At 39.6% G+C, this 25243-nt stretch overlaps 1 protein-coding gene across 4 annotated transcripts in view; it reads right to left on the bottom strand.

The window, feature by feature from the left end:
- The window catches only part of LOC139674418 (probable acyl-CoA dehydrogenase 6), a 76929-nt gene that overhangs the window by 857 nt on the left and 50829 nt on the right, over nucleotides 1-25243 (bottom strand). For 2 of the 4 annotated variants that reach the window (XM_071560720.1, XM_071560717.1), the window contains exons 4-8: nucleotides 23102-23208; nucleotides 17564-17731; nucleotides 13470-13643; nucleotides 7488-7649; nucleotides 7189-7339 (exon numbers count right to left, since the gene is read on the bottom strand). In XM_071560720.1, the coding sequence (XP_071416821.1) occupies nucleotides 7189-7339; nucleotides 7488-7649; nucleotides 13470-13643; nucleotides 17564-17731; nucleotides 23102-23208 (762 nt within the window). The other 2 variants (XM_071560718.1, XM_071560719.1) reach the window with 2 other exon arrangements.

The raw sequence follows: 25243 nt of genomic DNA, 5'->3' as shown, positions 1-25243 counted from the left end.
ATACAAAGTGTAGATTTAAACATGTGCATGGTATTCTGATGGTTTTCTGCTGGACAACCTGATGGGATAACCTACATGCGTCTTACTAATGCCAGATGCCTGCAGAACCCCTCATTCACTGCCTCCTCCTTGGGAGGTGGTCTGTGATACTTCCCACAGTATCCCTGCGGGTCCTCTCCCAAAGCAGTAGGTGCCTAAGCCTGGAGTTGAACTTTAGGAGGGAGGGAGTTTTTCCAGGGCCAGCAGCAGAAAGTGTTGCAGCATTTAACTTTGCTGAACTGTATGGTAAAAAGAGAATCACTGGAGATGGTACAATTTTCATTCAGGTTTTTTAACCAGCATCCTGGTCTCCCTAATGGCCATGTGAGATCTAGCAGAACCTGTATTAATACTATATAGTACTATAGGTAGTGTTGTATTCTAGTACAGTTTTATATAGCCTATAAAGCTTCTGTGCTTTAAAAAGGAATGGCTGCTCCAAGAATATTTACTTTAAATTTGATATTTCTAATCCCAGTCATTTAAAAGCTGCCATTAAGGTCACTGAATCATCCCTAACAGTATTGCCTATGTTCCCTGTGCTAGCCAGATTGCAAACTACTGCAACCTCGAGCAATTTTACTCACAAACTTTTTTTCTCCTTTGGGAAGAAGAAAAAACCATCATCACCACCAACATAAGTACCAAAACAGTTCTAAACTATCTCTTGTTAATAACCTGAAGACTCCCCACCTTACTACAGGCCTTGTTGAAGGCTGTGGAGCTGGAACAGGTAGGTTGCTTGTTCTTGGGGCTGCAGTGTTGTCTGCTTTGCCAAGCTGCAGAAAGCCCCTACCCGTGCTCAGTATCTTGCATCTTCACTGTAGCAACAGCAAGTAACTAATCCTCAGAACTCCCCTGTGATGCCAATAGAAATCCTTCATGTGCATCAGGAATCCTGGACACATGTGGCTTGTTTATCTGAAGTTACAAATACGCAGTGGTAAGATCTGGCTTTGGTGGTGCGTGTGACAGATGAGTCACGTTATCGTGTATAAAGACACTTTTAAAAAAACAGCTTTCCTGTATGTTTTGTGCATGTGTGTGTCTTTACGGATTTGCTGGTAATTACATTTTTGTCTCTTGGAGTAAAATAAGGAATCTTTCTCACAGAATGTACAGGCAGGGAACTAATGCTGATCTCTCTCCAGGGGAGACAGGACAGAAGGTTTTCCCTAATTTAATCAGATCAAGGTAACAAAAGACTCAAGTGATTTGAATCTAGCAGCTCTCTTCTGGGAAAGGAGACTTGTTTTCAGCATAAGAAAACAAAACCATGGGACCAACTATCCTGCCAGAAACTCTGTAAGGAAGTTGGGGAAGAGGACATAGTAAAGTAAGCTTGTATCAGCTATGTATGCTTCCGGTTGGATAGTTTATATTATATTAATAATTCATTATTAATATGGCATATAAATATTTTAATTCATATAAATATTAGAATTTAGTTGCTTTAGTTAAGCTACCCCTAGAATATTTTCATCTGGAGCAGTAACAGTTTGCTTTCTGATTTCTCCATCACCTTGTGATGGGGCAGAGGCCCCATGACAGAGCAGCACGTCCTGCACTACCTGCGACCCCTGTATGACTTCACTCTGAATAAGGACAGTGAGGAACCTGCCTGCAGCACACCATACAGTTTTGTATAGGTGTCATTTTGAGGAACCAGATCTCTAGCTGCTTGTTGAAAGCTCTTTAGACAGTGGGAGTTAACCTGAGGAAAGAGAGAGATTCAACTAGTGTGTTCTATCCCTCTAAAACACACTCCCTGCAAAGTTTCTTCCATTCAGAAAATCCCATGCATCTGGAACACTCTGTAGATTGTAAATCTTGGACTACTCAACCAAATCAAGAGATGTAAATGTTAAAATAATCCACTTTTTGATGAATAAAAAGAAATCTTCAATGCCAAGTTAAAAAAACTGCACCTATGAGGCAGAGTGAGGAGCCATTCCCAGCTACTAACCTCAATTCAGGTTATTAATTATAGTCTAGTTAGGTAGCAACAGAAACAAAAGGAACCCTCCACATTGTCAAATCATGTTTACCATCTCTGTAGACAGCATGTCATATAGCCTTCAGAAATGTGTCAAGTGCTGCTTTAAGGGGAAAAACAAGCTCCCTTTAATCTTGCACTATCCTAATTTGAAGGCTGTCAGATAACAAAGTTGTTCTAATGATTAGGAACCTTCTAATTTACAGCTGGAATGTGTTTCTTAGTAGTATAATCCAGTGTAGTCTGCAGTTTAACATTCCTCTCTTGGCTGGTGTTGACCCTCCTTTCTTCTGAGAGCCATTCAGCCCTAGTTTTGCTGCCTGTAAACCTTTTGATCTCAGTTATCCTGAAAATTGGGGCTGGTCCTTATCTCCAGTCTGTGTGCAATTTCCCTAACCCTAAAGGAAAGACAGGTTCCTATCTCACAGCATGAGGAAAGCTTTGGATCTTGCAACGTGCTATACAGGTGCTAAGGCTGTGGCTCCTGGCATGCTGTCTCTAGCCCCACCTGATAAAATGTGATGGTGTCTGCAGTTGTGCATTCCAGTACCACTTACTACTCACAGCTGAGAAGGCGTGCCTGCTCAGGGAGCCACTCTATGCTACATTGTCCTCTGGAAAGCCATATGGCATTGGGATCTGTAATGGTTTGACCCATGGCTTCCTCAGTAACCATTGTATCTAAGGAAGTTACAAGTATTCCACATATGTCTTCCACGTAGCAGTGGGGTAGTGGTTTTGTTCCTGCCTTCCCTTCCTTGGCCGAGGAGCTGGTGGGAGGTGGTTGGAGTCTGGTCCCTCCGGTCCCTGATGGTTCTCCTGCCCTGGGTGAGATTGTTTCATTCTTGTTCCCCTTCCTTGAGGTTTTTAATTGTGTTTGTTTTGATTCATTCAGTTTCTTTAGGTCGGGTTGGTGTCTTCCCTATTTTCTGGCTAATCAATTCCCTTTTCTCCCTTCCCCTCTCCCCTGGGGGGTGGGATCCTATGTATTGTGTATACAGTGTGGTTTGTGAATGTTAGAAAATATAATTTATTCTTTTTATTCAGTTCAGTTTCTCTAGAGTGCGTTTCTTTTCGGTTTCTTTCCTTTGCTGGGAAGGTTCTGGGAGGGGAAAGGGGGACCAGTCCAGGGTTGACAACAGCTAGGCCAAACCTGCGACAGGATCGAAAAAGGCTTTTCTGTTCACAGACACCCCGAGAGGAGCCTGCTGCACTCTTCATCTCCAATGCAGGTGTCTTCAAAAAACCAAACTCCTGAGAAAATACACTGAGTAATTGTCTTTCCCCTTTCTGGCAGTGGTAAGTGCCAGTCAGATATGGGAAAGAAACTAAGTTTTAGTGACTCAAGCCCTAGTTTTCCCTAGTAGCCTAGCTTCATGGCAGTGGTTGCTCAGAGATGCTTCTCTCTTCCACCCTGGCCATTGGTAAATCCATACCAACGTTTATGTGGGTCAGAGTAGCACTGCTTCCCAGAAGGCCATTGGTACACTGCTGCTTTTTAGCACAAATTGCACTTGATTACAAAACGTTTATCCTTTTTTTCTCAACGATTACTGTTTTAAGGTTGTATTACTGACAAGATTTTTCTCCACAAAATATACTGATGCGCCCTCTAGCTTAATATTTTGTGATTTCTTTCATTTTCAGACTCAGACAGATTGCCTACAGGCTGTCCAAATTGAGCAGAATGTAAAGGAGACTGATCCAGAGGGAGAAGTTTGATCTGATGCTACCCATTGCAGCAGGTCTCTGACCAGGCTGGCACAGCCCAGACACCCGAGGCCTGGCCTTTCCCTTTAGGGACATTTCAGAAGGCTCAGCTGAGGGAGTGAGCATCACCTTGGCCTGCTCTGGAGCATAGCTCCACTTTCAAGTCATCACTGTACAGTTGCCTGCTTTGATTTGCCATCTTAGAGCTAGATGACATGTGCTTCATTTCCTAAATTCCCTCTCAAGATACTCAGGAAAGTTAGATAAAGTGGTAGACAAGCATCTGTCTCAAAGTCTCTGCAGAAAAAGGTTGAAACTACAGATACTGTTTCACAGATGACTGGGGAATCGATATTAAGTCTGTCTCAACAATTAGCTACAGACTTCAAAGCAAATTGGTTTTGTCAGCAGAAATGGATGGATAGGTTTCACTTTGTTTTGTACAACCATAAATTGTTATAATGACAAAAACAGATTAAAAAACTCCCAATTGTCTAGACTCTTAAATTCAGACATGCTTTGTAAAGAATGGAAGACTATAAACAACAAAATAATGAAACTGAACAAAATCTTGCAACCGAGTTTTTAAATATGTGAAGATACAAAAAGTAGTTTAAAAGGAAATACATTACTTATAAAAAATCCACTTAAAACTATACAGAAGTTTGTTTTATAACTACCCTCAATGACCAGTAGAACTTCGTATTGCAATAACAATTGAAGGGAAAACCAAAGTCTGTGTTTCTTCTGCAAATGTGTGCATTTGCAGTGCTACTTACACTTCTATTTCACATGACTAGTCAATATTTTTCACTACTGCTTTATTGAGTCTTTGACAATTCAGCAAGTCAAAAAATTATGGCATTCACCCTATTACAGCCCACAAGAGTAAAATTCCTAAGAACTGGCAGCAGTTAGACATGGTGTTTAGCACTTAGTAACAATTTTAATTAAAATAACCCCAAAAACTCTTCTAAGAAGGCTACATAAGTTCTTCCTATAATGATTGAGTGTACATAATTAGTATTAAAATATATGGATCACTGCCTGAAATTTTTTAGAACTCATGAAATCTCAAAAATTGCAATAAACTTGCTACTAAAAGATTTCTTCCCTCCAATCTCTCATAACCTGGGTTTTCACGTAGATGATGGGTTTGTTCAGTCACTGATTTCCCAAGTGATGATGTCTTTGAGACCTTTCAGACAGGGGAGAGAAAAATAAGCAAACATGACTCCAGGCTAGAGCTCTCCACCTCTAGAATCCTGCTAGTGGGATACAGTCTGGAAAGTCCATTCTTTATGGGTTTTACATTGTTTTTTATTTTTCTTTGATATTTGAGCTCTAAACCTTTTTTTTTTTAATACCATTTTCCTTATCAGAATTCGTACAACTGAAAATGAGAGATTTACATATGTAAAATCAGGCCAGTATAGGCACCCATGTGGTGGAGCAGCTCTATGCTTTCTAGAGAACACTGTACTTAAGAAATGTCAGTTGCTCTATAAAGTTTAAAATAATAATAATAATGATTAAAATGACAGATATGAATAAAGTAATTTGGGAAAGAGTTTTGTCCATTTCTGTTTATTCTCTTTGACTGACACTAATAACTAACATTCAAAGACTTCATGCACTAACAATATGTTTTGCTGTGTGTTCTTTGGGGAGTCTTTGAGCCCACCGTGTCAAAAACTAACCAACAATTCCTTGGAAGCTTTGTGAGGATTATGATAGGAAAATATTTGTGCATTAGGACTAGATGTCATGCTGAGCCATTATACTGCTACTACTTGACAAACATCACATTGACGTGAATGGTTACTCAGATTGCTGTACTGGAAAGGAGGGCTTTAGAAAGCTGCTGCATTGCTCAGTGTTACAGATTAACAAGATTCTGACTTGAACGTGTAATTGTTTATTTAGGTAATACTCCACTTGTCCCTTCCTGGACCTTTGGTTACTCAATGATGGAATTTTACTGATTCACAGAAAAGTTTAAATATCATACCACCTTAAGCCTCATTTATAATGGTGTTTGTTTTAGAGGCAGAAAGATACATTTCTTTAGCCAGCTGATCATGTAAACCAATAGGATATACTCTGGATTTCTTCTCAGGAAAAATGTGACTGCGCTGGTGTACTTGGAAACCACTCTGGATGGAATCCAGAGAAAAGCTCTGCTCACAGATAGCGATAGAATATTGGACTAGGAAATCTTAAAGACAAAAAAAAGTATATAAAACCACATATACATTAATTGATACAGACAACATTTACAGTTAAGTGCTCAAGACAGGGATTCACTTTATTCAGAGTGCCTACTGTAGTAGCTTTTAACACCTCCATCACCAGGGACCGCTAGTTAACAGTGACTGTGAAAAACATAACTAAGAAAAACCATAATGATGACCACTGGCTTAAAACCACCACCACACAACAGTCTGCACCTTCACTCGACAATTTCAGAAATCCGCAAGTCAAAAAAACATTGACAATGACTGACTTACCACAATGCCATTCCTGTTAATAAAATGCTATTAAAAACAGAAAAAGTAATTCAACCTGCTAAGAAGAAACAAGTTTTTTACAGATTTTCTTAAATTTTTTGCTCTCATTTTGCACAGACACAGTTACCAAAACTTTCAACTAACTGAACCACTTATTTTGCTAACCTTTGATTAGGTACTGTATATGTAAGGTCTGAATGGAAATCTGTTACTGCAAGAAAATGAAAGTTCCATTTCAGTTATTCTGTAGAATTTATGACACTAGGGTGAGAATTTTACTAAAGGTACCAAGAAAGCTGTTTGCTTAGAGAGTACTTTCCTCTAAGAAGATATAGAGTAAAATTTGAAGGGAATTCAATTAATTTTCAAAAAGGCCTCTACCATTTTAATGATCTAACAGCTTTCTGGAAGCAGGTTCATCTCTTTTAGGCCTTGCACAGTATCTGGCATGACTAAGCGGGTGAGGGCTGCTACCAGAAAAGGCTACTGCAGACATCAAGTGGGTAACTCCAGTTTCACACACATTTGGAAAAAAAGTAAAGCAAAGAGAAAAAAAACAATCCCCTTTTCCTCCCCCACCTTGTTCTACTGTCTGGCAGATACCAGAGGACCATCAGGGAAAACACTGAGTTTACTTCTTTCACTTGACATTTAAGCTAACTTGTGGGTAGCTCAAACTTCACAATTATACTGCAAAGCATAAAGATTTGGCAAACAAATAGCCAGTCTGTGTCCTGACACATGTCACCCCAAAGTCAAGTGCCCTGTGTGTCCTTGCATCCACAATGCACATCAGTGACATGCCATTGCATGGAACAATGCCATTTACACTGGTGAGGAGCTGGTGCTGTTTTCAATTGGGTGATATTTTAGGAGGACATTTAAGAGGTCAAATTTCAATAAAGCAATTTTGCGTTTTCACCAGTCGCTTACCTGTAAAACCTGCTCACCAGAACTTCACTGGTGAATCCCATTCCTCCCCAAAACTGGAGACAGCTATCAGTCACTTCACGGGCCAGACGACCCGCCTTTAGCTTAGCCATGGAAGCAAATTTTGTCACATCGTTTCCTTCTACATACAAAGCTAATTAAAAAAAAAAAAAAAAGATAAAAAAAGCAGTCACTGGCCACAGCCTGCCTCTCTGGAAATCACCCCCCCCATGTTCCTTTATCCTGATGAGGTTCTCTGTATGAAGAGAAGCACATCTGGGAAGGCAGATTTGGGAGCTCACCAACAGCACGGTGCAGCAGCGAGCGCAGGAGCTCCACCTCAGTTGCCAGCTCGGCCAGGCGGAAGTGCACAGTTTGGTTGTGCAGGACAGACTGGTTGAACACCTTCCGCTGGCAGGTGTAGTCAATTGTTTCTTGTATTATAGTTTCCAGCTGTGTCAGGACTTGAAGAAGCAAAGCACAGAACAAGACATCATTTTAGCAATATCTGTTGTTTAACTTCTTGTTGAAAAAGATGTTTTTCTCATTTGTATTAACCAATACTTTAGGTTTACTAAAGCAAATTGTTCCACACATTCAGTTTGGGGTGCAACTTCAAGTCTGAAAAAAGCCTTCCTTATACCATGAAGACATCTATCTCACCTGAGCCCTAAACTGCCAGAACTTGGAGGAGAGTGAAGGGAGGTGGGTGGGAGGGAGGGAAAGTCATGGAAAGCAGTACATCATTATGAGTATGCAAAGTTTATCCTTAATGCCTCATTTGGGGCCTTAGCAAAAGCTTGTGGCAACTCCTACTTTCCATGCTACTTGTGTCCTGAAGGTCTGTTACAATCCCTGAAAAAAGGCAGACAGTGTAGTGTGCTCAGTGAGGAATGCTGCAGAAATCTAAATTGACGGAAGCTTTCAGGTGAAGGCAAAAACCTATTCTAAGATCAAGGAACACAAGCAGACTGCTTATTATGTTTGCATGCTGTGATCAGATCCCAGCATAGAAAGGAAAAGATTCATTGCTACTTGAAATAAATGTTGAATAGTTCTTCTAATGGAAACAGAAGCAAAATAGCATACTGCTGGAAAACAGGTTAGAGAGATGGCAGATGCTGCTTTAAAGAAAGAGAACTAGTTTGTGGCTTCTCTGTGCAAACTGAGAGACACCGCATTTTAAACACAAAGAAAAGGGACAAGTTTCTTTTCCAAGGCCAGCCTTGAAGTGAAGGACTAGGCTATGTCTCTTGCAGCTTAGCTGCGATAACAGCAGGTGCTGAATATGTGGAGAATTTTGTTTGGCAAATGTGGACCCATGTCACTATGACGAGGAGGAGAGAGAGAGTTCACAAATCCATCTGTTTAAGAAGGGTCACGTTTTTTCTTTTCAAAATATGCATATCCACCTCCATTTACTTTTACAGTCTAAACCATAAAACTCAATCTGAAATGCAAAATAAAACTGAGCCCTAGACTGCCAGCTACTCACATGATAGTCCCTTGCAGAAGCCTGGTGTGGTTGCATATTCCTTTTTGCACTGCTTTCAGGATCACCTCTATTTACATTTCATCTCTGTACTGCTCTCATTTGCAGGCTCTGATCCCACAAATTTCTCCCTCTCATGTTCCTTCACCTGCTCTTCCACAGAGCACCATTTTTCAAATGGCATCTCCACATTCCATAAGGTGACCAGCTTTGCTCGTTCCCTAAATATTTTCCCTTCCTTCTCCATACAACTAAGCTCAATGCTAATTTTTCAAAAGAGCATATACAGTAATGTCCTCATTTCCTCTGTGTTAATACATTATGCTGCCACCCTAATGCTGGTTTTCTGAAAGGAAAATAAATTTCTGTTTTCAGGAACATCTCTTGAACAGAAGTATTGTTCTTCCAAAGGACTATGTCACACAGCACTGTAGCATGTATAACACCAACAGCTTTTTCACTTGTATTTCTATGGTCTCCAGCTTGAGAAATGCTAATAAAAGAGAAAGGAGTGCCCAGGTACCCCTTGTCCCTGCCCCCAGACTGAAACCTGGGAAGCATACAGCCTGTGCTAGGAGAGCAGAAGGGAAGTGAAAGGGATAAGGACAAGGGATTAGTCTTTTGTTGGTCTGCCAGAGCAAAGTGCTCCAACACAGCTCATGGTTCCCAGCATCCAGGGAAAGAGGAGGTGGGAAACAGCAAAGACCAGAAAGGAGAGAGACCAGATGGGAAGGAACAGAACGACAGCTATTTTTTAGGTCCTGCTTGCAACAGGTCTGAAGATCATGGAGGGGCTTTAGCCCATCCCTGCTCAGGCTGTCACCATGCATCATGGCTCAGAGTAGGGTCCTGAGAAAACTGGTCTCACAGTGTCCACCTCTCCACTTCACTGCCTGTTTCTTTAGCTGCCATAACTGCACTTCTGCTTTTTCCAGGAACTGCCATTTCCACACAGAAATAAACAGAAGAAATATTCTAAGGACTGGTTTGGGCTGCATCAAAAGCAGCGTTGCCATTAGGTCAAGAGAGGTGAATCTCCTCCTCTACTCCATTGTCCTGAGAGCCCAAATGGAGTACTGCATCCAGCTCTGGATCCCACAGTACAAAGCAGATACTGAGTTGTTGGAGTGGGTTCAGAGGAGGATCCTGAAGATTAAAGGAAGAGAGGCTGAGAGAGTAAGGGTTGTTCAGCCTGGAAAAGTGAAGGATCTGGGGAGACCTTATTGTGGCCTTTCAATATATAAAGAGAGCTTACAAGGAAGATTGGAACAGACTTTTTACCAGTAGTAGTGACAGGATAAGGGACACCAGTTTTAAACTGAAAGAGAGTAAGTTTAGACTGAACATAAGGCAGAATGTGTTGGGGTTGGAATCACATGATCTTTCAGGTCCCTTCCAACCCAAGCCATTCTATCATTCTAAAAAATTCTTATGAGGAAAGTGGTATGACACTGGAATAGGTTGTCCAGAGATGTTGTGGATGCCCTATCCCAGGGATTATTCAAGGGCAGGCTGGATGGGCCTCTGAGCAACCTGTTAGAGTGAAAGATGTCCCTGCCCATAAAAGAGCATGTTGAACATGATGATCTTTAAAGGTCCCTTCCAATCCAAACTATTCTGTAATGCTATTACTACTGGCATTTAGAGTTATGAGCATAGCTCTAACGTGGCAAGGCTGTGCAGCAAACAACAACAAAATGCAGCATGTCATGAATACCATGATGGCACAACCTCGTGCAACATAGCAGCACACAATACTTTGCCAGTCATACGAGTACAGAGAAATGCCATTCACAACAGTGAAACTCATTTTCCCTAAGAAGTATTTTTCCCTGTGTATTTGCTTCCTTTTTTTTTTTGTTATACAGTGTTCTTCACATACTCAGACAAACTTAGCCCCATGGGTTTCAACTGACAGCACATGCAGGAAATGTCACTCTAGGGCAGCCTCAGGAATGCATGGTCTACCATGCAGCTGAAAATTGTGAAGCACTTGAAGTTGCCAAGGGCAGAATAATCTTTTCCTCATACCTCCATCCAACCTTTATTTTTCTACTTGAAACTTCTTCTCACTGTAAAGATGTTTTGTCTTGTTATGTTTCCTCTCAAAAGAAAAAGAAATAGATATATTTTTCTTAGGTTGTGGCTGGCCACTCTCTAGTGAGACATCCAGTGAGCCCTAAGCTGAGCAATCTGTCTCTTAAGGATGTGTGTTGCCCATGCAAAAGGGCCTGTCATCCTGGTTACTGACCATGACTCAATCATGCTCATGAAAACTGAGATTGCAGGAGCAGATAGAAGTAATTAGAAAAGTGCCATTTTGCTCTCTCACACACAGTGAACTCCCAAGTCTCCAAGTTAAGCAATTCTCAGAACAACTGTTTGCTTTCTTGCCATAGCAACATTCTTTTCCTGTGATCAGGTCCTCAAATGGACAGCGTTTGCTGAGTGTCACAACATGGCAGACACCTGTGACACTCTTCTCTTTCAATGTAGTGAGAAACACAGACACTTTGACCAATGTTTTTGGTAATGTGACACTCAGAAGGAAACACCACACCTGGAACCAAATTTTCCAATTCCAGAAGATTGGTTTTCCATTTGTACTTTTAGTCTGTTTAACTGAAAATTCATTTTTAAAGGGCAAAAAACTGGTGCAGAAGGAAACTGACCACAAAGAATATAATTAATTAACAAAGAGAAGGCTGGAGCACATGGTAGTTGAAACTCAAAACACATAAAAAAACAACCAAACAAAAAAACCCAACCCGCAATAAAAAAAAAGGAAAACAAAATAAAACAACATGCAAAAAGGAAAGGCAGACAAGAATGGCAGTCAACTGCCTTCTCCAAGATTTAGGAAGCAATGAAAGTGAGGATGCGAGGACTGGTCCCTAAAGTGATTAAAAGCAGACTGGAGATTTACAGCATCACATGAATAGTCATTAAGTAGAAGGTAACAGAAGCATCATTCTGAGGGGCAGAAGTGAGAACCAGGATTAAACATGCAGACGTAATCACAAAACTACTGAAGGCATGTACATAGTTTTGCACATCTGAGCCTTCAGCAAAACACTCCTGGTTGAACATACGTGAAACCATTTTCAGGACTGAAAGTTAACAGTTAGATGTTGTGCTGTAACAAACCACACCCATCAAGTACTGGACTTCCTTCTAAACAATGATTTCTTTTGTACCACAACTGGTTACCCTTGAAGTTTGAAACTCTGCCTAAACCATGGGTCTTGTCCCTGCTCCCAGTGCGTTCCTGTATTTTATATCAGAAAGTGTATAAAAGCAAAATGAAGGGTGCCTACAAGGTATAACACAGTAGCCACCACACTGTAGGAGCCAGCTTCCTCTCTCTTGGTGATCTCCAGGACTCTTCCTCCCGATGGCCCTTCCTTGGCCTTCCCAGGCTCCTGACCCAGGGCAAAGGTTCACCTGCTCCTGCTGTGCTGTTGCAGGGAATAAGAATTGAAATCTGGTGTCCCACTTCCTGACAGAGCACAGTGACTGCCAGGTGGTTGTGCAAGGCTGGACAGTACCAAGCTGCCAGTGGTTTTAACAGGAGTGATCTAACCTGCCAGGCTTTGTACGTAGACACTGTCAGTGCACGTCATTTCTGCCTGGGGTATGACTAATGCTGCAGGCTACTCTGCTGCCTGGGGAGTCTCACTGCAACCCAGGGTTTCTGATGGTTTGTTTAATTTAGACTTCAAACCAAATATAAAAATGCACAATGCACACCCTTGCAATCTGCGTACTCCTTGATTAAAGCAGGACCAAAGGGTAGGATCACATCTCCTGCTTGCCTGAGTTTACAGTGGCATCCCTTGCAAGTATAACCTCCTGTCCTTTGCTAAAACTACTCTCAGATATACTATTTATCTCAGACTTCACTAAGAACTTTGTCTTGAAGATTTTTTTTTAAAGCACTTGAACTCCAAAATATTTGGTCTGGGATCAACCCAAAACAGAGTCATTTTTTTATTTGTTCACTGAATCGAAACACTACTTCTTAGAATTCCCAATTCTCCAGCCACACACAGACAGTAACAGATAGGGAATGCACAATAGCACAAATACAGTGACATGACTTGGACAACCCTGAAATTTATAGATGACCAATCTTCTTACAGTGAACCACATTACACTTAACTTGAAGAAGCAAAGCCTGTGGTATAGGGGGAAAGTTTGGAGGTTGAAAATGGACAATTAAGGCTTAGATCTGGTTTCCTGCAGTATCCAGAATCCATACAAGTCAAATATGTGAATTTGAGTACTGCCTGAGTTCTGAGCAACAGAAACTGTGACAACATAATTTCAGGGAAGGCATTTGATACTTTACCACTTAATGTCCAAAGTGTACAGAGCTCTGTCATCCTGTAAGAGCCTCTTCTTTACTCAGCCAATAAGTTAACTTTCTAAAATCCAATATCATAACTTACTGTACTATAGGAAAAGTCACCATCCTTCTATTTCATGTTAGTATTTTGATAGCCTTTGCACTATATTTATAGCAAACATAATAGAATGCCATATTTTCTTGTCAGAAGAGAAGCACCAAGAAAAAGAAACAAGGCAAAAACAGCCTCTGTGATGCCTCACAAAATATTTTCTATTTCAGGTTTTTCTGCAGAAAGGGAAGGTTCTATCCAGGCTATGACAGATTTCAAAAACAGATCGTAAAATATCATTGCAATTTACAAGAAAAGGCAAGTGGTGTTAGTCATGCCGAGAGTGACCCCTGTGTCCCTACTTGGCCGCAGAAGCGCAAATGATGACTTACCAATGGCTACTCCCCACAGCCGCTCTTCTTGGAATTGCAACATCTGATATGTAAAACCCTTTCCTTCCTCACCGATGATGTTTTTGCTGGGGACCTTTACATCTTCAAAAAAGATCTGAGCTGTGTCTGATGATCTCATGCCCAGTTTGTCTATCTTTTTAGCAACATGAATGCCTGCAGAAAAAGGGGTATTAGAAAGGTTATAAAAATTAAAAGCACTATGAACAAGTACAGCATTTTCAGAAACAAAAATTCACAGATATGAAGGTGTGTTCCAAGACTACAGTGAAACATATGTTTAGGAAGAACCTAATAGTATTTTGGAGCAAGATGGCCCAAATCCTCTTTTAAAGAGTCTTTCCATTTTATTTAACCTGTAAGTCAGAAACTTTAACTGTAAAGGTCCCACTTTTCATTATGACCCCAAATAATAAATGTTTACTAGTTGTAATAATTTTACTTGAGGCACATCTTCAAACAATGCGTTATTTATTTATGTTTGATCTTTATCTAGCACTATAATATAACGCTGGAATTCAATTTGACAGTTATTTGCTGAGTGACTGCACTGCTATGAAACAGTAGAGAAACATTCAATAATGACAAAAATAGAGCTATGTTTTAAGGTACAACTAGAGAATTTGTCCTTCTGGAAATCCTCTTCCTTCCTTCTCTTCCTCATTTATCCTCTCTTTTCTAGCCTATCCCTATTTTTTCTGGAACAGTGATCATAATTCATTCCTCTGAGTTTTTGTGTGGACGTGTTTGTGAGGAATGTCTGCTTCCACACAGACTTCGCTGCACAGCATGGATTCTGTTCCCACATGCAATGGTCTGTTTAAAGTGAACCCATTTTCTTTAGGTCTGGCCATGTAAGAGTTCAGCTACCTTATCACACTGGGCAGGTCTCCTTTCTGTTGCTCGTTTTTTCATAGTTACAAAATCTTTCTTGTTATTGTTCAGATGCAAGCATGGCTTGCCACTGTTCCATGAGATTTTTAACAGGTATCCAACTCTTTTCTTGCAGCAATTCCTATGTCTTCGGTTTTTACCTCCCTGTTGCTGTGGGGCTAATGCAATTATTTAGCAAGGAAGTCAAGAATGTTTCAAAGGTAAAAGGAGAACAACAACCAGGCATGAAGCATTGTGCAAAACATGGTGAGTACATCTGCCAAGTCAATATGTACAAAAACAGTCCTCCAAATCAGAATATATATCTATGCAGAAAATGAAACCTTTTTACTATCCACATCATAGTATTCTAATCAGTTTTGTGAGGAGGGTTTTGATTAATTTTTGTGATTTTCCTCTTAATTCTATTTTTTTTCAATCCTCTACTACTCTCTAATGTGGCTCAGTAGGAGCTGGTTACCACACAGATTGTTGGGGTCCCTCTGTTCAGGTTTGTACCTTGCTATGCTTTATGGCTTTCAGGGAACATCTCTTTCTGAACTAATATAGGCATCTCAACTTCTACTCAGAGGAGGCTTTCAGACATGTGAAAATTACTTTGGTTTTGCAGAAAGAAGAAGCTGGCAATCATTTCCTTCAAATTCCCTCTCTCTGGCTGCACTGAATAAGGTTATGGAAAGTTTCATCTCTCCACAAAGATGAAATAGTGACAGTATTTGCAAATGCCACAAGTGCTCTCAGAATAAGGTCCATAGACATCTACAACTTCCTCTGAAGATTTTTCCCCACCAACCAATCTGTAAACAGATTATGTGTTAAGGATAAATAATTGCTTTGATATGTGTTCAATGCAGGAAGAAAATCAGGACAGCTGTATAAAAATTCATGACTCTCGAATTGAGAATTATCCAGCAGTTTGCATCAAGTCAGCCAAAAAAGCACTTGTGGTTTGTTTCTGTGTTAAAATCAGAGCTAAACAACCACATACAGAGCCATTTACAGGCCCTAATGATTTCTGGAACATTGTTTCCCATTGGAATACTACTACTTGGTTTCTTTGAGAGTCTCAAAGGTCATGTCTTTGGTTTAAAGCCAGCTGTTTTTATGAAATCACTGCTCCTCACCCAAATGAAGATGCACTTACAGCCCTTGTTTGTGGGTGGTTTACTAGATTGCTGGAAAAAGCAAAACTGCTGCCTGTTCTTTATATTGCCTAATCAATCCTGTTGTTCATTTCCCAGATCCACATGCGACAACAACTACTGAAAAGCTCTTACAGGTTTGGTTGAACTAGATAAATGTGCTAATGATTTCCATTTATAATTTTTCCAGATTGGGTTGTGTGTTTGAGTTTCCTGAATTCAGCAGCATCCACCTTTGTCATGCCTCACCAGTTTCACTTGCTCTTAGATTAATTCATGTTTGTTACACAGGAGACCAAAATGCATTAGCCTCATGTAGTGCCCCTTCTGTTGCTAGCACATACTTTACATTTTGGAAGACAATGATGCATAATTATCTCTTTGGCCATCATACGGGCATAAAAATTTTCCTTTACTTCATTTAATAATCTTGCTTCTCTTCATAAAGGGTATATAAGAAATTACCAGCAGCAGTAGAAATCATGTGCCCAAATAATTCTTGGACTATTTCTGTATTAAATAAATCATATGCAATAACAAAAAAAAAATCCCAGTTTATCATGACAAAGTGCCTGACTTACTGAAAGCACTCTAACAGAGCCATTTCTGCTACTTGCACCAGTATCACTAAGATGAATTTCTATATCTCTTCCTGGGCAATTCCTTCCGGGCAATTCTTCCCAGGCACCTTTGATCTTTCATTTTTCTCCCACTCCTCCAGCCTTCTGACAACCTCTTTTATTTCCTATATTCTATCTTGAGAGAAAGTCAGTTGCTCTCTCCTGACACCATTTAGTGCCATTACAAATGGAAACAGACATTTTAAATTGCAACCTGAGAAACATGCTCTTTCCCTTCTCCTGAATGCTTTTCTCTTTATTAACTCCTCCTTGCAACCTACCTTAGTACTATCTGAGGACACAGAGGACAAATACCAGATTAGGCCTGCAAGCCATTTATCTGTATATCTTACACACAGGCATTTTACAACTTGTTAGATTATCTTTCATCATATGAAAAATTCAGCTTTTTTTTTCAAAGAAATTGTTAGTATGAGGAGTATTCACCTAATTTGTATATCTACAGTTCATCCACAGTGTTGTTATTGAAATTCTCTTTATGAGAAATATGTTTAACACTGTCTGTCAAACTAGACCATGACTTGATTCACCCCAAAACAGACAGTGTACACATTTAAAATGCGATGAACAAATCCCACTTCCTATGTTCAACAAACGACCAAATGTTGAAATTAATAAGTTCCTTTCTGATTTGAATTTTTTGCTTCCACTCCCCCCCCGCAACCCCCCCCCCCCCAATTATAAAAATACAAAACAATTTAGGTTTTCACAAAAAATGATGGACCTTGCCATGGTCTGCTCCTTACCCAGCCATATAAGCTGGTGACTACAGCACTGAGTCAGACATAACATATTTGCTCTGCACTGCTGTTGTTCCTGAGCTTTGACACACGTACATCCGCAGATGTTTGAGTGTGCATCATTCGGTGATATCCTCCAGACACTTCCTGTACAGTCTTGGTCTGCTGCCCTCCACAGAGTATAATCTTTGGCCAACAGACATCCTTAGGATGTATCAAAGCAGATGGAGCTTTCTGAAAAATCTCACTTCTGATATGACTCGCCACTGAGCACAATCAGCTGTCTTAATACTTCATTTCAAAAGATCTTGGTACAGTGACCCTTTTGCAGGTAAATATCTGTATCACAAAGAAGAATTAAAACAAATACACTTTGAGGAGTGCATTTTTTTTCCTAGAAAGACTTCTACACTTCGGCATATCAGCTTCAATCAGGCAATTTTTCTGCTCTAAATCATCTGATACAGGGAAGGAAGGCTTGTGTGTAGGCTGTGTGATCCAAAAACTCCTTCCGCCTAAAGCTAGAACAACTCATGTGTCTTTTTGGAATAAGCAAAGTAGCTGAAAACCTCTAAGTCAATTTCTGCATATTTGATCTGCCACTGATAGTGGGTCAGCTGCTTTATTGTTTTAGAAGAGAAAGAGTTCTGTGTTATTACCAGGTAGATTCATTGGCAAACATATGAGAGATTTATTTCGATGGGGAGGTCCTTCACTGGTGTTTGCCAGCAGGCACATCCAGTCTGCTTGGCTTCCAGATGTAATCCACATCTTACCGCCATTTATGATATATTCATCACCTCTTCTCACTGCTGTTGTCTTGATATCTATTTCAAAACACAAGAAATGAAGGGTTATTCTTGTGAAGGAGGGATAAGTTGGTCCCTTTACAACTGGCAGAGTCCCTCCCTTGCTCTGACAGATGACTAATATTTGGTTCTCCCTCATACCTCCCAAGTTCTCTAACCATTGTAAGCCCAAGGCAAACCAGTCTGGATAACTCTTGGAAAGCAATCCAGGGAAACAGGACCACTTTTCTTACCCTCCTTTAGGTGGAGTCTTCATCCCAGTGGATGAAAGCAGAAAACTCCCTAAGTGTGGCGGTCAAAGCTTGGAACGAGGCATTTCACTCTGTTACTGTGCACATAAGTCACTGAGGAAGCCACTGATTTCAGAGTCCTGACCTCAAAAAAACATAAGTCTCAACATCTGTATATGAATAAAGATTATACCTATGAGCACTTCTCGCATGTTGTTGGTCAGAATGGTGTAATAAATTCAAAGCTGGTAAACTACCAAAAGCCTAAGTCTAAATGTTGTGATTGGCTGTACATAAAGGTGTTCCAAAGACCTGTTATTTATAACCCCGGCAAAAAAGATCTAATTTTCATCTGTGTGTTTGCTTAAGATAAACTGGACAGAGGTCAGCATGGCTGTAAAGTAATCTTGTTAATGAAGGAACAGGGGCACAATGACAGGAGAAAATTGTATAAGGTATAAAACAAGAGTGTATGGCATATAGCTATGGCTAAAGGCATGTTCAAGCAGATGATGATGAACAGCAAGAGATAGTACAAATGTGGATAAAAACAGCAACCGCAGAGCTATTCAGTCAGTGAAAGGACTATGCCAAATCTATCCAAGGGACTCGATATGAAATCTGTATAATAATGAAGGCCAAGAAACTGGAGGAACCTAAAGTACTGATACTCATAATACATGGACACAGACACGGGACAATCATATGCATAGAGACGAAATAATAAATGAAGGACATACAAAAGATGGAATAAGAAATATGACTGTACTGAAATAGTGTGTCAAGGATGGTAGCACACACAGTGATTTACATCACACACTCCTTTGTTGTGCAACAGCTATTGAAAAGATTAGATACAGGTCCCATGGAAGATCTGCAGAGGAACAATGAGCACTGTGATGTTACCACAAATGTAAATAGTTCTTGCAAGTGTGGCGTCACAGGGGACTGGCCACCCAAATACAGATTAAAGAACAAATGCTTTCCTAATGAGAATGCTCAAGTATTCCCAGATTCAATGGTGGACAGTTTACTTCAAACACTTGGGAAACAGCTATTTAAAATGAACTTAGGAAGAGCTGATTCTTTTAAATTAGAAGAAGGAAGATCACATCAATATGTAAGTTTTATGTTTAAAATACAACAGGCTTTGAAAACCCACTCAGCAATTTACTGAAGTCAAGCGGACTCAGTCTCAGGGATATGAAGATAATTTGGAGTATTTGACTAATTATGCTCCCTGATAGAGCATAGCTCTTGGAAAAGGCTACTTCAGTGAGTAACTCATTTTGGCAAGCCCACACCACTGACCTTGTAGCTTTTATATCTCAACAGCTTACAGAGCATGCCATGAGGACCCCTTTTAGAAAAGAGCACAAGGCATCACCAGAAGGGTTATGATACAGTTAGTGCCATATGAGCAGGAAAGGTCACTTTACCATTCAAATCACACATACTCAAGTCTCAATTTTCTTCTCTGTGCTCTTGAGTTCAGTCATGCCTCTAAATAGACTTGACCAAAGGCAAGGTTGACTTCAACTTTTAAGGGTGATATTACAATCAAAGATAAGCAACACATATTCTTAAAGTAAAATACTAAGAACACATCTGGAAATTACATCATCAGCATAGGAAATGAACCCCCAAAACTTGAAAGAAATACGTTCAAGTCTAACTGAATGAATAATCACTTCAAAAAAACAGAAGATGACCTGCAGGAAAGGAACAAGATTAATCATCAAAGTAAGCTACAGTCTGGAGGTCACAAATAAGAATTGCAAAAGGTCAAGCTAAGCTAGATCTTAAAAAAGAAAAATCAACAAAATCAAAGACATTGAGGTGGCAAACAAAACAGTGTAAGTCACAGAAATGAAAAGTGAATGGGAATAAAAAGAAGCATATAGAGGACACCTCAAAAGAGAAAAATTCCACAGGAGATTACAGAAAGATTCAAAATATAGCTGACAAAGCAAGACATTTACAGGAAGGAGTATGGAGAAATTGAAATTAGTGAAAGCAGAGGTTGCTGGTTTTGTCAATCTGTACCACCTCTGAATACATTTGAAAAGAAAATTCAGTTTACCCATGGTATATTATTTATACCACCCTGATTTGTTTATTATAATAAGAGAATTTCTAGGGAAAAGTAGAATACAAAAAATCCTGTTGGACACAAGCAAACTAAAATTGACACTGCTAGGTATCTGAGTTAAAATGTGTATAAGGTACTTGGCAAAGGGGAAATTGCATCAGGTTGCATTAGAAGAGAAAGTGCTGATGTGCAAGGAGGGTACCAGTTGAGCTCTTCCTTGGAATCAGCCTTTGGACAAAACCTGCTGAATATTTCCATTAATGATCTTTAAAAGGATAGGAATACACTACTGAAATTTGCAGGTGACACAAACCTGGGTGACATTACTGTAAGGTCATGGCTTTTCACATGACAATTACCAACACAGACAACTGAGATACTGCCTAGCAAGAAAGGAATGATCTTGAGTTTTCAAATTCAACATGGTAAGTACAAGTACTCACACAAAGTAATGATTGCTGAATCCTATAACATTTCAATAGCAAACCAATAATGCAGGTGAACCACAGAGTTAATCACAAGATTCATGAGCTTGCAAACTTTTGTGTAATATCACATACTGAGAGTAATATTTCTGTTTGGGTTGGAAAAATATTTGCGCCGTTATAGACACCATGTGAAATTCTGGGGGTTTATGCTCAAAAAAGGTGACCTCAATCCAGAAAAGCAGAAACACTGGATTCTACTGAGATAAAATCAGGCAAGATATGTATATTGAAGAGGTAGACATGCATTACTAAATAAAATTGGCTGGAAGAGATAACTTGAAGAGGAAGTGTCTTCCATGTTGTGTTCTTATAAATCCTGCACAGGCAATCAGTAAAGCATTCTATAAATTGTGAAAAAGTAGTGAGATAGAATGAGAGAAAATCATTACAACTGCACAAATGCATATGCTCTGTGGTACCAAGAGTCTTGAAATTAGAGACACTTTCCATACCAACTGTACTGTACTGTTCTTCTCAAGCCAACTCTGTTCTAGATTGTTGCACATGGTCAATACTATGCACAATGTACAACAACTACAGTTGAAAGCAGACAGGTCTTCCTTCAAACTGACATGAATTTTATATTAATGTACACAGTTCTTTGTGTTCTGATGAATTTAGAATAAATTATCTTGAAGCACATTTCTGTTCTTATGTAGATAAACACTTTCTTTGTCTTCTGTGTTTGTATCATCTTCAGTAATTTTGGAACTGGCAGTATAAAATGCTAGAGATACCTCACTCTGTGTCATTCTTCAGTTTAAAATATATTGGCTCACGTGGCAGAAGCATGACCCCTGCTTTCACATGTGAAGAGTGGCTACATCCCTTCACTTATCTAAGGGAGACAAACATCCCAGTAGCATAAGAACCCAAAAGGAGTACCAAGCACAGCTTCACACAGCTCACTCTACTTTACAGCTGAACCCCCTGGAGGTGGCATATTCTCTATCTCGTGCAAAACAGTGCTACTCAGAACACAAGCTAGTGATGCAGCTGCCTAAGTTGCCCATTAAATTATTCTTCTGAAACACTGCAAGCTGGTTTCTGGATTTATACCAGGAATCAGATCTTCTATGACAGGTTAAAAAGTATTGTCATTTCACTCTGCAATCTGCCTTTAATCTGCAGTATAGATTCATCAGATATCCCTCATTGATTCCAAATTTCTTTTTAACCACATTAATCCAAGTATATTATACCAATTAAACTAGATGATAAACAACAAGAATATTTATATTACTTATTATCTGGAACACTGCACCAAAAACTATATTCATATTTAGAAACTACTGATAATCACCTAATTAAATTAGAAAGGCATTCATTGAAATAAATGACATTGTATTTTCTACATTAGCAGAATTCAAATTTCTAATTATTTTAATGAAAAACAAGTCCATAAAAATTATGGAATTTTTTTCTAATGAACAAATTCAATTAACTAAAAAAAACAGCAATGGATCATGGAGGAAGATTTAGCCCCATTATTTCATTATTTTCATTAACTCTCTAGAAATCTACCTGCTGAACCTTGCTCGAGCACTGGGTAATTAACTATTTTCCTTGAGAAAACAACATGAGTTTGGTCAAGGAGGTGGACACAGGACTCATCTATCAAAAAACTTCCATCAAACTTGACAAGTTTACCTACAGAAAGGTAGATGTCTCAGGAATTTTTAAGAGCACAATGTGTACAAATTAGCCATGCTCTGTTCAACAACTAAACCACTAAAAATGGTTTCTCATCAATCCCTTATCCTTAAGCCAATGATTCATAGTATGAGGAGCCATATTTTACATCTTCTACAACACATATTTTAATTTATTTGTTCAAATTTTCTACTGCCTCAGGCACTTCAGAATAATAGTTTCAATTGTCCATGAGTTTAAACATATTCTTGCACTAAAACAAGAAAAAACAGTTTCATGCAAAGTAACTAAATCACAAAGTTAATAAATTTGACATGCCAAGCTCTTCATTAGCTCCAGATAAAATAATTAGCAGTTCAGAGATATTTTTGCTTCACAAGAATGACTCAAGGGTTTGAGGTGAGAGAAGGATGAGCAAGAGGAACCCATTGTGAAAGTGATGGCTTCATTTTCAGAACAGTGGCTCTGCCACTTGCCCACATTGAGTGGAGAGGTCTGTTTTAAGTTTTAGTGCAAGTTTTAGTACATTTGAACAGGTCATGTTGCCTGCCATGACATTTGCAAATTTGCATGACTGATGGTGGCTGTGTAACTAATGAGGTGCTGGAGTGCTCCTGCCAGTGGTAAGCCCAGACAGAACAGGGGAGGCAGCAGCAGGACAACACTAGGAGAAAACTGGGGCCAGCATGACAGCTGCATTCAGCCTATACAAGATTACAGCTACTGATTCACCTGACAAATACGTTAAAGTTAATCACTTTTGGATACATTAGAAGCATGTCTTACTGCTCCTGGGATGTTACTTTTGCTCTCACCACCCCAGACTTCCTTTCCTCTGTATTTCTTACAAATGATAGTGGGAAAATCAAGAATCAGGGAAACCAGATTCTATTAAAATAGTAGGCAGTTTACTAGGTTAACTTACTTGCAACATCTGACCCAGCTCCAGGTTCACTAATTCCCAAGCAAGCCACAAAATCACCAGCTATAGTTGGTACAAGGAATTGCTTTTTCAACTCATCAGAGCCAAACCTGGAACAATAAAATGAATAAGATAGGATATGAAAGGCTTTTGAGGTAATTTTTAATTAGAAGTTAGTTACAAATTTTATTACACTCATACAATGATAAATTTTTCCTGTGACTAGGGAAAACCTGTCCCAGAGCCAAAAGAGAGAATAGATACCCTCCAAATCTATGATTCAGAGCCTTCACCAGAAGTGCAGTCATAATTATTTCAAACAAACTTTAACAAGTATTCAGGCATCTTACTCACACACAAATGTTTGGTCCAGATGCCCAAAATCTATCTTTATGACTATTGCTTTGAGAGTTACCAGAACCAAAGAAACATAACCCCTGGGGTTTCTCCTCAGTGTTCCTGCATCATTCCTCAGTCAGCCAGGATGGAGGACGTGCTCTCTGTTCATCTTTTGACTTTTGCATGCACCAGCTCTTTGCCATGTTTTAGTGGTGACTGAAAAGCTAGGACATGTGATGGACACCCTCTGCAAATATCTGTATTTAAACTTCACATCTGCAGTCAAATCACACAGTGAAATTCATTAGTGCTTCTTCTCAGCTGTCCTTTTATTTTCCACAAAAAGAAAGAAGGAAACAGCAAACTGTTGATAGCATTTTAACACAAAAAATTCACTTGGCCATATTTCAATCCTGTTAAGGGGCACGTGCTATTTCCCCTACATTTAGCTGCTTGTTTCCATTCAAAACATTCCATGGTTGATTTTGTCCTATATGATTTACTGATTTCATCTTGCAGTGTGAATGGTGAATTTGTGGTCTAGTTCTTTAACTTCTCTTGTGTGACTGAAAAAATCCTCAGGTCGTGAAATGTGTTTTCTGTGTGCAGCAATCCATAAAACTCAAGTTCCTCCTTGGCCTCCTCTTTGGTATGAGGCTTCTCAGGTCCTCCTTGCCACTCACCTCCTTAGGCTCTCTGCCTAAGTAAGCTGCAGTTTCCTGTGCCCTCCGTCCTGCTTAAACATTGTCCCAGTACTCCTAAAGAATCGATGTCATTCTAGCTAAGATTAATGGTCATCCCCTCCACTTTAACCTTGACACAAAGGACATGGGACAGCCAGAGAACAGACTGGGAACTGGCAGACACTTTGGCTTGGCGCATAGAGGGAGGAAAATTCCTAGTCCTGTCTCTGCTGATAATCACAACAGCAATCCCAAATAAATACCAGAAGCAAGTTTGGAGTGTTTACTCCTTCCTCCAGCATACTGGAATAAAGGTCCTCATGTCTATTATGCAGTGTCTTTTTATTTTTTATTTTCCTTGGGACATGATCAAGTATGGCCAGCTGAACATTCATTAGATAAAAAATACCCCCACAAAACAAAACCTAAACCAAAAAACATGGAAAATTAGATTATGAAAGCAGCTAGTGGGGATTTTTGGCAATACTTTCTGATGTTTGAAACTTTTCCAACCTTTAGTATTTCAGTTGAGGATTTTCACAGCAAGAACTTTTCTGAGAATAATGTTTTTGGTTTGATATCTTTGTTTGTTTTAAGTTCCAGAAAGTAGTTCAGTTCTTTCCAAAGCTGAGGCTACAGAAGAAGATATTTTGCAATTATAAAAAGGTCTGGCAACACCGTCTTCATAAGATCATGGGTCTGTGACTTGCAAGAAGAACATGCAGCTCAGCAAGAAGCTAGCTATTGTGTTAGAAATATGCCATTTCTGTAAAATTCTACCCATCTTAAATGCATATCAGAAAAATCTCAGGTTTGCACAAATGTGGGTATTGACCCACTTCTTCCCAGTTTAACAGCTCCAGAATTAGAAAACAGTTGGCAATGAGATCATGCCCTGGCTCACTAAAGACCTGACCATATCTGCTCTCTGGGCTGGGGCCACACTCCACAGCACAGTTTCCCACGTAATTAACTGTGCAGCCTTAACATTGCTCTAGAATGTATTTCTATGCATGTGTGTATTCATGCACACACAGGTTTACAGTCAATAAGCCTTGCCAATGCTGAGTAACCCAGAAGTCCCAAATGTGAGATTCTGACACATTCTGCATGAAAGTGGTCC

The sequence above is a fragment of the Pithys albifrons genome, chromosome 7 (genome assembly GCF_047495875.1).
Source record: "Pithys albifrons albifrons isolate INPA30051 chromosome 7, PitAlb_v1, whole genome shotgun sequence".
NCBI lineage: Eukaryota > Metazoa > Chordata > Aves > Passeriformes > Thamnophilidae > Pithys > Pithys albifrons.
The sequence above is the reverse complement of the archived record's forward strand: the minus strand, read 5'-3'. Positions and strand labels throughout refer to the sequence as shown.